Source organism: Muscardinus avellanarius, assembly GCF_963383645.1.
Source record: "Muscardinus avellanarius genome assembly, chromosome: 6".
Lineage (NCBI taxonomy): Eukaryota > Metazoa > Chordata > Mammalia > Rodentia > Gliridae > Muscardinus > Muscardinus avellanarius.
Window position 1 is genome coordinate 27668136 of NC_137791.1, and position 16117 is coordinate 27684252.

The 16117-nt window shown below is 36.7% G+C and overlaps 1 protein-coding gene across 1 annotated transcript in view; it reads left to right on the forward strand.

Annotated features, from left to right (window-relative positions):
• GUCY1B1 (guanylate cyclase 1 soluble subunit beta 1) overlaps nucleotides 1-16117 on the forward strand; it is a gene marked incomplete at its 3' end in the record, with an annotated part of 54274 nt that overhangs the window by 22964 nt on the left and 15193 nt on the right. The window contains exons 4-7 of the mRNA XM_080697159.1: nucleotides 8227-8424; nucleotides 12930-13160; nucleotides 14162-14278; nucleotides 15191-15324. Coding sequence (XP_080553285.1) covers nucleotides 8227-8424; nucleotides 12930-13160; nucleotides 14162-14278; nucleotides 15191-15324 — 680 coding nt within the window. The remainder of the gene's footprint in view (nucleotides 1-8226; nucleotides 8425-12929; nucleotides 13161-14161; nucleotides 14279-15190; nucleotides 15325-16117) is intronic.

Sequence of the window (16117 nt, forward strand, 5' to 3'; positions counted from 1 at the left end):
TACCACCACACCCAGCTGTAAGTAATATTTTTATAGGAACCTTTCTAGAAATTTTCTCTAGCCATTACATGGTTTGGAAATGATTTTCCTTACATCTCTGAAACCATCAGTTTGTGGATTTTTGATCAAAGTAAGTCTTTGGGATTTATTCCCTCACTGAAATAATTAACTCATAAAGCAAAACATGATTTATAAAAAAGCGAAAAAGAAGGCATTTTTGTTTTGGTTTTCAGATTTTTGCATATTTCACTCAATTGAATATATTGTTTTAGCTGGGCAGGTGTGGTGGTGTAAGCTTCTAATCCCAGTATTTGGGAGTCTAAGACAGGAGGATGATGGTTCGTGGCCAGCCTTGGCTACTTAGTGAGGCCTTGGTGAAACCCTATTTCAAAATAAAGAATAAAATATTTTATTAAAATAAAGCTGGGGGTATACCTTGGAGGTAGAATGCCCCTGGGTTCCTCCCCATTGCCACAAAAAACAATATATTGTTTTAAATACAAGACCGTATTTCATCAAGAATTCTTTTCTCTGTTTTTTCATTTAATCTTAGAAGTAAAAAATATGGTTCTATGTATCTTCTATGTAAATTTCTATTTGAGGCTTTTAGTTTATTGATTAAAGCCTTGCAGAGACTATATGGGTTGGGAAAGCTCCATAAGAAACTTACAAATAAGGATGTGCTCTTGGATGGACATCTGAGTGAGCCATCTTGGCCCATCTTGGCAAACCAGCCAGATAGAGGACTCCAGTGACTCCAGCCCAGCTTCCATCCAACCTTAACTCAAAGCAAGGCTTCCATACTCAGCCAGACAAACCATTGAGTCCTAGAGTGTTTCATAACCAACAATCAATAACTGAAACAGTACTCAGTGCATTATTTTTTTCTTCTTTTTTATGTCTGTTAGCACACATGTACACACTTGTACAATCAGTGAAGGGCTTTGGGCAAGCCATGTTTGATAAGATCCTATCTGACCTTTGGGAATGGGAGCCAAGTCAACCCAAAACAGGACAGCCAATCTATTTTTGGCAGCATTGCTCAATTACATTATAGATTCTTTGTCTCCCCAAGAATTTTACAAAGTTAAAAGGAATAAAAATGGGCATCAAGCCGGGCATGGTGACACATGCTCGTAATCCCAGTACTTGAGAGGCTGAGATAGGAGGATCTTGCAGGTTCAAAGCCAGACTTAGCTACTTAGTGAGGCTCTTAGCAACTTAGACCCTGTTTCTAAATAAAATATAAAATAGTTCTGAATGTGTAGCCTGGAAGTAGAAGACCCCTGGATTCCATCCCCAGTACCACATTAAGAAAGAAAGAAAGAACAAAAGAAAGAAAGAAAGAAAGAAAGAAAGAAAGAAAGAAAGAAAGAAAGAAAGAAAGGAAGGAAGGAAGGAAATGAGCATCTATGGTTGCCAGCTTAAATACTGAAAAATAAACAGGTAAATGCAGTTTTAGAGAACAGTTAGGATTTAAATTATGGGCCTATTTCAATGCACACATGGACCTCCTCTGAATATTTAAATACTTCTTCCTTGTTTTCCAGAGACATAGGCCCCTTCGTCTGATCTTGGTATGGTAGCAGATTGGTAGTTTATCCCATTCACCTAGTTCACATATAGGCCAGCTCCTTAGCCAGTGACTCTGTGAGCCTGCGAAGGGATTTTCTTCCATTTCCCTTGGCTCCCAGTTTTGGCTTAGAAAACACAACATTGCCATTTGACCAGCCCACCGGTGATAGTGTGGGATTGATGACTGATCTGATTCACAAATGTCTGTACACAGGGTTATTTTGGGAAATATAAGGATTTTCCTGAACATCTGTGAAATTCTAATATTCCCCTAAGTTACTTATATTTCTTAGAAAAGAAAGTTCTATTCACTTTACTTTTAACTTCTGAATTCCAAAAGAAACTCTTTTCTCAGCATCAAAACATCATTTTTTTATAGCCTGTAATTTCAAACTTGATGCAAAAAAGACTTAGTGTTTTTAAGACTTGTGTAAGAAGATAAATAGTATTTTGGAAGCTGGGCAGAGTGATGCATACTTGTAATTCTTTTACCTGGAAGGCTGAGACAGGTTTGAAGCCAGCCTCAGCTACTTAGTGATACCATAAAATAAAAAAAAATGCTTCAAAATAAAAAATATATAATAAAATAGAGGTAGGGATGTAGCTCAGAGGTAGAATGTCTCACATTAAATCCCCAATTCCATGAACACATACACATGCACACACAAAAGAGACCTAAAAGGAAAAAAAATAATAAATATTTTAGAACTGGGAGACTTTCCTCTTTAAATACCATTGTACATTTTCACAATTTTATGAAACATCAATTTGGTCCATTGTCAGAAGTGGAATTATATATGTGGGATCTTGTCTCAGCATTCTTTAACAAGAATAAGCAGAATGCTTTACACATATATATTTCTTTGAATATTTTCCTTTCATATGTAATTAAAATATGTATCTTGAAAGGGTAGTGATGATGAATGTATATAGCTTAAACCTATTCCTATTTAAATAATTTTAGGGACTCTGGTACAGTTTCTTTTCAAGAGGGCCTTCCATTTTTCTTTCAAAAATAGTTCTATCTTTTCCTTTGGGAGACTGTTTCTCAAGAACAACTCCCAGAAGTAAAGGCAGAAAAAGTGTGACCAGAGCACCAGCTTCGTGCTCATTCTCTGATCTTAGGCTGTGTGCTTTGTTCTTCCAACCTAGGGTTGGGCTTGCCATTTCACTTAGGTCTTCTTTGTTTAAATTTTTGACCTTCAAGTTATGTTTATCAATTTATTGATGCATTGTAATTATATATGATAGAGGTTCAAAGTCATGCAAACACTCATGCATAGAAGTCTTGGTGTGTTTCCCTCCAAGCCACCCTCTACCCACCCCTCCTGCAGTGAGGCTGGTGTGATGCCTTCACACATGGGCTCAGCAGAATCTGAGCTGCTTCATTCATCAATCTTTAAATTTTAAATCAACTGCATTCTTATAAAACTCAACAAACATTTTTCAAGTTGAATGATTCTCATTTTAAAAAATGGTGATGCAGTGCTTCAGAGAGGAGAGAGAGAGAGAGAGAGAGAGAGAGAGAGAGAGAGAGAGAGAGAGAGAGAGAGAGAGAGAGATCTTAAGAATTTCTTTTAGATCTAAACTTCAGCAGTATTTGCAGTATTCTCACCATAGACAACTCCCCTTTCCCTGTACACAAGGAAGAAGTTTCTGGTGAGACTAAAATCTTCTTTCTTCTGAACATTCAAGGCAATGTGTTACTATATCCATTTCCATGGATCATTTGGAATTTTTGATTAGATGTACTGGAAGCGAGGCAATGAGGGAGTGGATTTCTGCAAACTTTGTCTCTGTGAATATGTATGAGATTATTTTTGGTATGCATGGAAGAAAGAGAAAATTTGCATTTATGTTGAAGTTCTCCAAGATCTTTAAAAACATGTTACCTTAAAGGATTTCTCAAAGGAATAATAAACATGTTTGTTTCCTAAATTGTTGGAGTGTGCTAAATCAGGAAATACAGTATAGTTTCTCAGGATATCAGAATTAATTTTTCTTTTATAAATGATAAATGCTAGTAACAACTGGAATTACCAGTAGCAGAATTCCTGAGTGGGTAAAGTGTGTTCATTGTGCTTATAGAAAAAAAAATAAACAGCAAAATGATATCAAAACATTCTGAAGTGGAATTCATACCTCACAGTAACCTTTTTGGTATCTAAAAAGTAGCTGATTGGACCTACTCCCTGTCTTCTTGATTTATTAAAATTTACAATCCTGGGAAGATTGAAAACAAGCATATTTGAGGTTTGTTTTGTTGTTTCCTGGAAATCTACTTGTAATGAAGCATATATTTACATATTTTCCTGTCTGTTTGACTTTCATAGGTATGTATACCCTTCTTTGTAATTGGTAAACACAATTATTTTTATACTTGCTCATAGGGCTATATTTAGAAGTGAAACAGAGTATATGCATTGAGATGAAACACATTCTCCAGCTATAGCCATGCGGATGAATAATTGACTTTGATTAGATAGTATGTATCAGCACTATGATACCTAATTGCAGTGCACCATTAAAGCATATTTTATTTGTGAGACTGGAGATTGAATGTAGGGGAATTCTACCTCCTAACTACACACCCAGCCCTATTTTATTTTTATTTTGAAACAGGTTATTTCTAAGTTAATGAGAGTCTTACTATTTTCTGAGGCTTTCCTTATACCTGTGATCCTCCTGACTCAGCCTCCCAAGTACTGGAATTATAAGCCTGTGCCACCATGCCTAGTTAAAAGAATATTTTAAAAATAGGGTAAAATGGTTTTCTTTCAGCAATTATGGGGAATTTTTGTAGCTCTTTGAGTTTTATGCAACAATTGTCATCCTAATATGGAGATGGCACATTTATTGTCAACATAGTAGCACCCAAATGAAAATAATTTAATTTTCAATATTAATCTCATTTTGTAGAATGAGCAGGATGTGGTAATCACTTCAATTTTGAGAGTAAAACCAGGAAAAGAAAGCTGTAACTGAAGAAATCCCAAGAGTATTTTTATGTTAGATATTATCTAAAGAAAATCAATATCACATTAAGTGGTATTAAATCTTTTATGTTCCAGAAAGGCACTTTACTTGTCCATTTAATTAGTAGAACATTCAATAAAACAACAAATCTCTGGAGAGTTAGTAACCACAAGATGACTTAAAACACTTAGCATTCTTACTCAGCTTTTTTGTTATCCATTTACCTTTAATTGATAAATTAACGTGGCATTTTATTATCAGTATTAATGCCTTTATGTTGGCAGCATCTTTACAGAGTTAAATGTCTCTGCTCACACCTAGGGTGCCGGGCTTGCCTTCAGTGACCATCAAGTACCAGGCTTGGCTTTCATGCCCAGTGTGTCTTGGCACCAGGGTTGCTGCCAAGAAAAGTGGGTCCATTCCTTGCTGCATCTGCCTGACTTGACTGTGTGTAGAAATGCTCTAATAACATCGGATGCAAGATGAAAATAGATGGATGCAAAAGTAATGTGGGCATATTGACTCATGAAATTTATAAATATTATACAAAGAGAAAATGAAAAAATATTTAAATACCTGTCGAGTCCAATTTTTTCTTTCAAATATGCCCCCACAAAGTACCTGTGACTGACTACATCAGACAAATGTTCTAAATGCAGACAAGCTCCCTTTTGAGTTTATAGGAAAAGAGGATACAAAGGAAATTCTTTGACTTTTTTTTTCTTCAGTAGATTTTTCTGCATAAGATTATTCTCATGCCTAGAAGTGCAAGAGAATTCAACAATCAGAAAAGCAGCCGTCTTAGGGAAGAAATCCAGGAGAATAACTGGTCACAGGAAGAAGTTTTTGTACTGTTCAACCAAATTAAAAAACAAAAAAAAAAAAAGAGGGGAGTGGTGAGTTGGCCCAGGCCATCCTCCCCCCTCATGCCATTTTGGCATGGGGCTGTAACTATTTTCTGTATTTCTATTTTCTGTATTCCTATCTTTTTAATAAACCTCTTTTTTAAAAAAAATCAATAAGCCAGGCGTGGTGGCGCACGCTTGTAATCCCCGCACTTGGGAGGCAGAGACAGGAGGATCGCGCAGGTTTGAAGCCAGCCGCGCGCGTTGGCTTAGGAGACCCTGTTTCCATCTGTGGAGATTCATTATTTATGTTAGTCTTTTACCTATCTCTAAATTGTATTGTTTGCCTTTATTGTTGTTAATTTTTAGGATTTCTAGTTGGAATATTAATATACCTTTAGATATAGCATTTGGAAATATTTTATCCAATTCTATTAGTAACTTTTAACTCTGTTTACATTGTCTTTGGATATACAATATTTTCTTTTATTTTTTAGGGAGTTTGTATATTCTTCTGTTGCCTGTGCCATTGAAATCATATCCAAGAAATCACTGCCAATTTCAATGTTGTGAGGTTTTATGACCCAGATTTTCTCCTAAAAGTTTATAGTCTTAAGATTTATATTTAGGTCTTTTATCTAGTTTGAGTTAATACTTGTATGTGGGATTAGGTAAGGGTCCAATTTTATTCTTTTCCATGTAATTATTATTTTTCAACAATATTTAGTTAAAAGATTATTATTTCCACCACCAAATCTTCGTGGAAACCTTGTCAAAAATAACTTGACAATATAGGGAAGAAGTTAGCTCTAGGCTTGTATTTAACTCCAATGGTCTATATATCTGCCTTTAGAACAGTACTACACTGTTTCAATTATTGTAGCTTTATATGGTTTGAAATCAGAAAATATACATCTTCTAGCTTTGTTTTTGCTTCGAGATTGTTTTGGGTATCTAGAGTCCATATTCCATATCAGGATAGATTTTTTTCTGAAAAATAAATATATGATAGTTTCACCTAAAAAAAAGAAAAAAATATTCTCTGGTAAGAAAGAAAGCAAAAAGAAATATTGAAATGTTATCTTTAAGTCATCAAAAGCTTGGTATCAGACAAATGAAACTGTTATGTGAGATTATCATTTTTAATTTTGGATAAATTGCTATAATACTAGATGTCAACCACTAAGCCAAGCATGGGAGGGAGGGATGGGGAGAGAATGGGATGGGGATCGGGTGGGGGCTGACTGGGCGATGTGTGCATGTATGTCTACAAAAGTTTGTATCCCACTATGATGTATGAATACAGTGCACCAATAAAATAAAATTAAAAAAAAATGTAAAAATAGGTCTGGGAGTGTAGCCTGGAGGTAGAAGGGCTTCCAGGAACCCCAGTACCACCAAAAAAAAAAAAAAAAAATCAATAAGATTCAGGGGCTTATACTTTATGTAAACTGCCTGGTACTTGGTATCTGCCTTACTGGATTAGCTTTACAGGGCAATAGCAGCCCCTAGGGGCAATCGGGATGAAGTGATGCTTTTGTTAAGAACTAGCCTGACTTGATTTTAACAGGTGTGATTGTGGGGAAGAAAACAGAAAGCACTGTAGATGGAAGCAACCTAAAGACACCAGAGTCATCCATTTGAGGAGGTCACTGAAGTATGTGTCTGGGTCAGAGTGTCAACCTTCCTGAGCACCTGGGGCTACAGGTGTACTCTGTACCACGCACAGGCAGGCAAACACACACTCTTACAATCTTGTTACAAATCCATTTCACATACAGATGAGTTATCTAATATGCTGGAGAATTTGGCATCTTCTAAATTAGTGGAAAGGCTACAAGAATAGAAAAAAATAACTATTGTAGTCACTGGCCAATTTATACGTTTTTCAAGACTTTACTTTCAAAAGGTAATTTTTTCACAGGTTTGCCATGAATTTTTACCTTGGAAACTGCTAAAGAACATGGAGAAATTATATTCCTTTCGCTTTTTTTTTTTTGAAGTACTGGGGTAGAACCCAGGGGCATTCTGCCTTCAAGCAACACCCAGGGTTTCATTGAGTTGTAAAGGACCTCACTAGGTAGCTGGGGCTGGCCATGAACTGTGATCCTCCTGTCTCAGCCTCCCAAATGTGTATGCCACCACTTGCTCCTTTCATTTCTAAAACATGCTTTTAATTTCTAAACTATTATTCCAGCCTGGTGTGGTGGCACCCACTTGTAATCCCAGTACTTGGTAAGCTGAGACAGGAGGATCGCAGGCTCGTGGTCAGCCTCAGCTACTTAGTGAGGTCCTCCACAATTTAGTGAGACCCTGGTTCAGAATAAAGAATAAAATATTATTCCACAAAATTATGTGCTTATGTTTTTATATGTTTACCATTCTGATGTTCAGTTTTAAAATAAAATTAACTTTGGAGACTGTAGTGTCAGTAGGAGGGTGATGGCTTTGTGCATTTCCCATTGCTCATCGCAGTGTGTGTACACAACTACCCTAAAATCCTGAAATAATGCCATATTTGCTCTAAACCTAACTATACCCATTTTTTTGGTTTAGGCATTCTTTTCATATGCCCTTTGTTTAATATTTCTTAAAATGCCCTATTAATAGCCACCAAATATTTCTTTTAATTGTATTATTTTAGTTTTAATTTCCTATGTATTTGTCTTCTGACATCTCAGTGAGGAGACTGAGGGATACCAATGAAATGTCTACCCTTCCAATCTGCAGCTAAACTCAGCTCTGAGCCTTGTTTTCATATTTTACTTTCTGAAGTCCTTTGTCATTGTGGAAGTATTATTTATTGGTCACTCTTTCTTCCTTACTGCAGAACCTTGATGCACTGCATGACCACCTTGCAACCATCTACCCAGGTATGCGTGCACCTTCCTTTAGGTGCACCGATGCAGAGAAGGGCAAAGGACTCATCCTGCACTACTACTCAGAGAGAGAAGGACTTCAGGATATTGTCATTGGGATCATCAAAACGGTTGCTCAGCAAATACATGGCACTGAAATAGACATGAAGGTAATGAGTGGTAGAGGAGACCCTTCTGAACACAGATGGTGTGTGTAATAGTAAACACTAGTAGCTGCTGCAACTAGTGAACTTCACTAGATGTGTGTGCGTGTGTGTGTGTGTGTGTGTGTGTGTGTGTGTGCGTGCGTGCGCGCGCGCCAGATAGCTGGTAACACCAGCAGTTTCCTATATTTTGCTGTATTTGGCTTTGGAATGAATTATACAGGATATACTCTCCTGTGGCCACAGACTTTTCTTTCTAATTATACATTGCTTAAGGCCAGAAGAAATTTAGTGAGCATTCCCTGAGGGCACACACCACCTGGGGAGCAGCAGTATATATAACCAAGTGAGTTGTGGAGTTCAGGATGTGGGTCGTCAAATTTGAAGACCATATAAAATTAGATGTTTTACAGATCTTTTTTCTGGTGGTATTTTTCATTTACCCTGTAAAATACTTATAATGTTTAATTTTTTAACTAAAGTTTGGGCTCTTAAAAAATCAGTTTAATTTGGTTAAAGAAGCCATGTCTAATACTTCAAATATTGTGCTACAAGCCTGAGATAGGAGGACTACAAGTTTGAGGCCAGCCTTAGCAACTTTAGTGAAGCCTTCAGCAACTTAGTGAGACATTGTTCCAAAATAAAGAATAAAATAGGGCTGGGGACGTAGTTTTAGAGGTAGAATGCTACTGAATTCAATCCCCATTACCACAAAATTGTGCTACTTTTGATAATATAAATTGTTAGATTTGAGTGGTCATTTTAAGATACAAATAGTATAGCAACCTTCAACTAAGAATCAGTTTTTCTCGATTTCTTTTTCTTTTCCTTCCCTTTCCTCTCCTTTTTTTTTTTTTTTTTTTCTGGTGATACTGGGGGTGGAACCCAAGGGGTTTCTACCTCTGGGCTACACTCCCAGACCTATGTTATATTTTTATTTGGAAACAGGGTCTCACTAAGTTACTGAGAACCTCACTAAGTAGCTGAGGCTGGCTTTGAACCTGCGCGATCCTCCTGTCTCAGCCTCCCAAGTGCAAGGATTACAAGTGTGCGCCACCACGCTTGGCTTTTTCTCTATTTCTGACCAGTGGAGTCCCTCCCAATCAGCTACTTTGTGTGTTATCAGCATATTCAGCCTCATGTGCCATTTTTCAGTGGCCCTGAGTTTGAAAACAGCAGAGACAGGGAGACCCTAATTGTGCTGCCTTTTTCTTTATGAGAAATCTAATAAGCAGGACTTTCTTAGATATCACAGTTATTCTCTAACACACAAAGGAAGAACAAAACTCTTCAGCACAGTATTACACAGATAAAATTACAGCACTTAACTTGATTATATTAGAAAAATAACCTAAGCTGGGCATGGTGGTGCACACTTGAACTACCAGTACTTGGGAGGCTGAGACCAAGAATGGCAGGTTTGAGGACAGCAACAGTATATAGTGAGACTTTCATCAACCTAAAGAGACTGTTCCCAAATAAAAAGGAAATGGGATTGGGAGTGTAGCTCAGAAGTAAAATGCCCTGGGTTCAATCCCCAGTGGAAAGAGAGAAAGAAAAAGAAAAGAAAGAAGGAAGGAAGGAATCCCATATATTTAATCTAGTGCTATCATACAGGACTTCGTGGTTTCCTTTCTTTTAAAAGTTCTTGCCTCTGGGCCAACCTCAAAATTAAAATTCATCCATGAATGGGAATCTTACTGGAATACAATCAAAATGATATATACCTCTCATTTTCAATCTTTTGGTCTTGACACCAAACAGACACATTATCTATCCCTCATCTCAGTTTCAGGGGTTTGATGCAGGAGCTTAATTTCCTCTGTCAGTTCCTCCTCCTCCTCCTCCTCCTCCTCCTCCTCCTCCTCCTCCTCCTCCTCCTCCTCCTTCTTGTGGTACTGAGGTTCCTGAAAGCCTGTCTACTTCCGGGCTACATTCCCAGAGCTATTTTTTTTTTTATATACTTCTATTTGGAAACAGGGTCTCTTAACCCAGCGAGGCTGGCTTCGAACCTGCACGATTCTCCTGTCTCTGCCTCCCAAGCGCGGGGATTACTAGTGTACGCCACCATGCCCAGCCACTGTCAGTATTTTCATTCAGCCTAGCTGATCAAGAAGGTACATAGAAACTTCAGAAACAAAAACACATGTTAGGACACTTAGAAAAACATAGTCAGTGTGGTTATGATGTGAGAATGATGACATTCCAAAACTCTATATAAAATTCTCTTCTACTTAATTTTATACAATATGTAGTTCATTTTGTGGATTTCTTTCATTCAAGTACTCTAAGGTGGACTCTTAAATATTTGCATTATATAAATATATTTTGCATATTTATTCTTTCAAAGGTATAACTTCTTGAGGCATTGGACCAAACTGATAAACTTAGTGGGTACCAAGCAGCTTGAACCATGTAACAAATATATGACTATATCATAAAGTGATATAATAATGAGACGTTAAATCTGTGATAGCAGGGGCAATTTGTCTTACCAGTTTTCTCAAAGTAGAAAAGTAAATTCAAACAACTGATCAGTAAATTTATAATTCAGTTTCTCTAGTTGAAAATAGAAATGGGTAAAACATCAGAATTTGGCCTACATTTTTATGGTAGGTTTTGTTTGATTTTGCCCATGACTTAGGGAAATCAATCTTAGCTGAGCAAAAATTTCAAAACGCAAGTAAGAATACTAATATTTACCTGAATGGTAAGTTGGTGTGACAGTTAAAGTGGTAGGCGCATCCTAATTTTACCACAAAAGAATGTACATGACAGCCTTTATGGCTTTTGTGATTTGTTCTTTAAGTTTTAGAATATGTCACAGTAAACTCCTGACAAACACTGAAAATGCACCAGGTCTTGTTTTCACTTAGCTGCACCCTCATTTTGCCCTAGCCACATCCCATCTGGATCTAGCTGGAGGCGTGATAGAATTTTTATGAGATGATACATTTCTTGAAATTTCTTAAACCCTGGAGAAAAATATTTTCTGCCATTTAATAATATATTAGCCTTTGGATATTATTTTAGAAGAGTAGTTATTTCCTTAAATTGCAGAACTTTCTTATAATGATAATTACTTCCCTAGATTGAATTCTGGATTTGGAATTAAAATAAGTATATACATACATTTTACATATACAATTCAAAGAATATACATATTTTAAGGACTTCCTATGCATATTATCAATTTATCCTTCAGAAAGATTCACTAAACTACCATCCCATTCACAGTATTTGATATGCCTCTATTGCAGGACCCTATACAGATGGTTGTTGCAACATTTTATACTTACTGATTGGTGGATAAAATATGATATAGAGTGTGTGTTTGTTTGTTTGTTTGTTTGTTAATTTATTTATTTTGCGGTACCAGGGATGGATCCCAGGGTTATTTTACCTCCAAGCTACACCCCCAGCCCCATATTTTATTCTTTATTTTGAAACAGGGTCTCACTGAGTTGCAAAAGGCCTCACTTAGTAGTAGCTGAGGCTGTCTGCAAACCGCAATCCTCCTGTCTCAGCCTCCCAAATGCTGGGATTACAAGCGTGCACCACCATGCCTGAATTTAGAGTGTCTTTGTGTGTGTGTGTGTGTGTGTGTGTGTGTGTGTGTGTGTGTGTGTGGTACTTGGGTTCCTGGAAGCCCTTCTGCCTCGGGGCTATACTCCCAGACCTATTTTATACTTTTTTATTTGAAAACAGGGTCTCTTGAGCCAGAAAGGCTGGCTTTGAACCTGCGTGATCATCCGTCTCCACCTCCCAAGCACTGGGATTACAAGTGTGGGCCACCATGCCCAGCTAGAGTGTGCTTTTAAATATGCATCTTTATTCTTTAATTTCTCATCACCCTTAAATGTAATTTTTATCATATTAGATAGTATTACTACATGTGGTTTGCAAGTTTTTCACCAGAAAAGTGTGACTAGCCAAAGAATTCTAGCCTACTAGGCCAAGAAATGGTTTTTCTTTTCCCTGATTCTATCCAAGAATTGGTATGTAGTACTGGGGAAACGTGTACCAGATTTTTAATTAATATAATTATTGAAGTGTTCAAATTTTATAGACCAATGTTCAGAAATATTTTTCTGTTTTATACATGTATAGTAGTTGCATATATTTAAACTTTTTTTTTTTTTTTTTTTTTGGTGGTACTGGGGGTGGAACCCAGAGGCTTTTCTACCTTCAGACTATACTCCCAGACCTATTTTATATTTTATTTGAAAACAGGGTCTCACTAAGTTGCTGAGAGCCTCACTAAGTAGCTGAGGCTGGCTTTGAACCTGTGTGATCCTCCTTTCTCAGCATCCCAAGTGCTGGGATTACAAGCATGCGCCACCACGCCTGGCTATTTAAACATTTTATATTAACCATATATATATATATATATATATATATATATATATATATATATATACATACATATATCTTCATGATGTTTTTTATATTTAGATATTTTGATTAAACTGAAATGTAGACATCTAATGCCATACTCTCTTGATATCCAGGTTATTCAGCAGAGAAATGAGGAATGTGATCATACTCAATTTTTAATTGAAGAAAAAGAGTCAAAAGAAGAGGATTTTTATGAAGATCTGGACAGATTTGAAGAAAACGGTACCCAGGAGTCACGCATCAGCCCATATACGTTCTGCAAAGCTTTTCCTTTTCACATAATATTTGACCGGGACCTAGTGGTTACTCAGTGTGGCAATGCCATATACAGAGTCCTCCCCCAGGTAAAATGACAGTATGCTTTCTTGGAGCCTGATACCACTGTCACACTTGGCCTTTCATTCATGTAACCCTTTGACTATGTATCAGGTAATGCTCCACATCATATGTCCCTTAATTTTAAATACTTTTATTGGTGCACTGTAATTATACATAATAGTGATGGTCAAAGTGATACAAACATGCATGCACACAATACTTGGTGTGTTATGGTTTGCAGCTATGTAATATTTACTTAAGTTACTGAGTTGCATGCACCAAGATTTGTCCCCCTGGTTGAAGTTAGTTTCCTTTACAAAGGTTATGATTTTCTGTTTTATTCATTTCTTTATTTTTATTTTTTATGTGGATCTTATTGAAAATGGCATACATTCAGACAGTGCTTGGTGCCCTCCTTCCCCTCTTCCCCTTTCCCTGCCTCCCAACGAGTGTCCAGGTTGACCATGCTACATTCATACTTTTATACATATTCAAATGTAGCTCCTGCATTAATCAACCTCAGCCTTCTTCCTCTCCTACCCTTCCATTCTAGTTTTGCTGAGGTTTCCCCTCCATAACCTGGAGTCCCTCTGGTATCCCTAACATTCCCTAGTTTGGGCATATTAGAGAAAACATATGTCTCTTCTCTTTGTGTGTTTGGCTGATCTCACTACATGTTTCCAGGTCTTTCCATCTTCTTGCAAATGACATGATTTTCTGTTTTGAAGACAGTTTAGCTGGTTTAATCTAATTATTAATATCAAATCATAAAAACATTTTAAGTTAATTTGAACAGTTTTCTTGTCCATATATGAAGAGATAACTACCAATCTCACTGACATGTATGGGGAAAGAGGTCCAGGGAGTAGGATGCGATACAGAGGGAAATAATGTATGCGTGTATGAATCTATTACTTTGAATCTCATCATGATGTGTAATTGCAATGCAACAATACAGTTTAAAAACAAAATAAAAAACAATCATTTTAGCTAATGAAGTATTCTTTGATCTTTATCTACATTTTAGCTCCAGCCTGGGAATTGCAGCCTTCTGTCTGTCTTTTCTCTGGTTCGTCCTCATATTGATATTAGTTTCCATGGAATCCTTTCACACATCAATACAGTCTTTGTACTGAGAAGCAAGGTAATCAAGATCTTAATTCACTAAATGTGTGTGAGGTGTGTTACTCACTAGATGTCACCAAGAGGGAAAATTATCTATTATCACAGTCTATGAGATGAAGAAGCTATAGCAAGATTTAAAAACAATGAAAAAACAAACAAAAATTCTCAAAGCCATATCTATTTAAAAGGCACTGTTGTTGAGTTATGCTGTGTTCAAGGAGCATACAACTACTTTAGTGATCAGAGTTAACAAAAGTGAGTTTTAACTGTCTTGCTAGGACGACCCAGTGTCACATAATAAAACCAATGTCTTTTGTTCCCTAGAAAATTACAATGCCTTATTTTACAAATCAGAAGAACTAACAAAGATGTGTTTTTAACTTCACCTAAAGCTACCCATTTGCTATATCTTAAACATTTTGTTATTTCTGCTGCCATCTTTGTGGGGAAATAAAAGTGATAAGCTATAGATATAGTTGGTAATTTGATGTCCAAATCTCATGCTTTATGTTCTTGGCATAATTATAGCAAAAGTAATTTTCCTAGCATGCATATTTTATTCTAACTACATCTCCCAAAGTCCGTTCCTACACATAGTTTATATATTTGGAATTTACTACTTTCAGCCACTCTTTGAACATAGGGTTGGTTTGTTTTATCCTTTGATAAGACTTGGTAATGAAATTCAGAAAAAACAAGTTACAGAAGTTCTAAGTAAAAATAGTAACAGTAGGTAGTGCCTTTCTGAGTGGTAAAGAGACAGCCCATTCACTTTTCTGGGGTGCCGTGAGGTAGCCTGGTGAAATGGCCTCTCTTGCTCTGATTCATGTGCTTACTCTTCCATAGGGTTGGTGGGGAATGAGGAATTTGTTACTGAATTGTCAGGTAGGAATAAAGGCACTAGTCAATGCTTATGTTTTGCATTTTCAAGGAAGGATTGTTGGATGTAGAGACACTAGAATGTGAGGATGAACTGACCGGGAACGAGATCAGCTGCTTACGTCTCAAGGGTCAAATGATATACTTACCCGAGGCAGATAGCATACTTTTCCTGTGTTCACCAAGGTAATCTTTTTTAATCATTCTGGATATAAGTACCCATCTTTAGCTAACAAATGTTCATTAACATTTTAACTTATCGTGTTTACCTATGCTGAAGTGTAATTAGGTTTTCCACCCTTTTTTATATTTATTTATAATAAAGATGAACTCATTAAACATTTGCTAAATTCAGAAAAAATCATGCACTGTGTATGCCATGGTCACATCTTCTGCAAAGTATTTATGCCATACACCACAGGATATCTTACAGTCAGTTAATTCTATGTTCTTATATCTTCAAAAGAAGCATGTAAAGAAGCAATTCTGTGAAGCATCTGCTATGATGTCATAAATGCAGGGGTATGTTTAGCGCCCATAAATGGGCTACACTGTGTATTATAGTATGTTAGTAAGAATTTGGGGATTTGAGCTATATTATATAAAAATATCTACTTTACAGGATAAATACTCTACCCTAATACATTTTGAGTACTTTACACTACTCAAAATATATGATTAAATGGAATTGTATGGCCTGGAGTGGTGGGGCATGCTTGTAATCCCAGTACTTAGGAGGCTGAGACAAGAGGATCATAGGTTCAAAGCCGATCTCAGCAACCTAATGAGGCTTTCAGCAACTTAGGGAGACTCTGTTTCCAAATAAGAAATAAAAATAGATCTGGGGGTATAGCCTAGAGGTAGAAGGCCTCTGGGTTCCATCCCCAGTACCCCACCACCACACAAATGGAAATGTATGTAAAATGTGTTGTTTACATTTCTGTGTGTGAATCTGGGGATGGAACCTAGAGGAATTCTA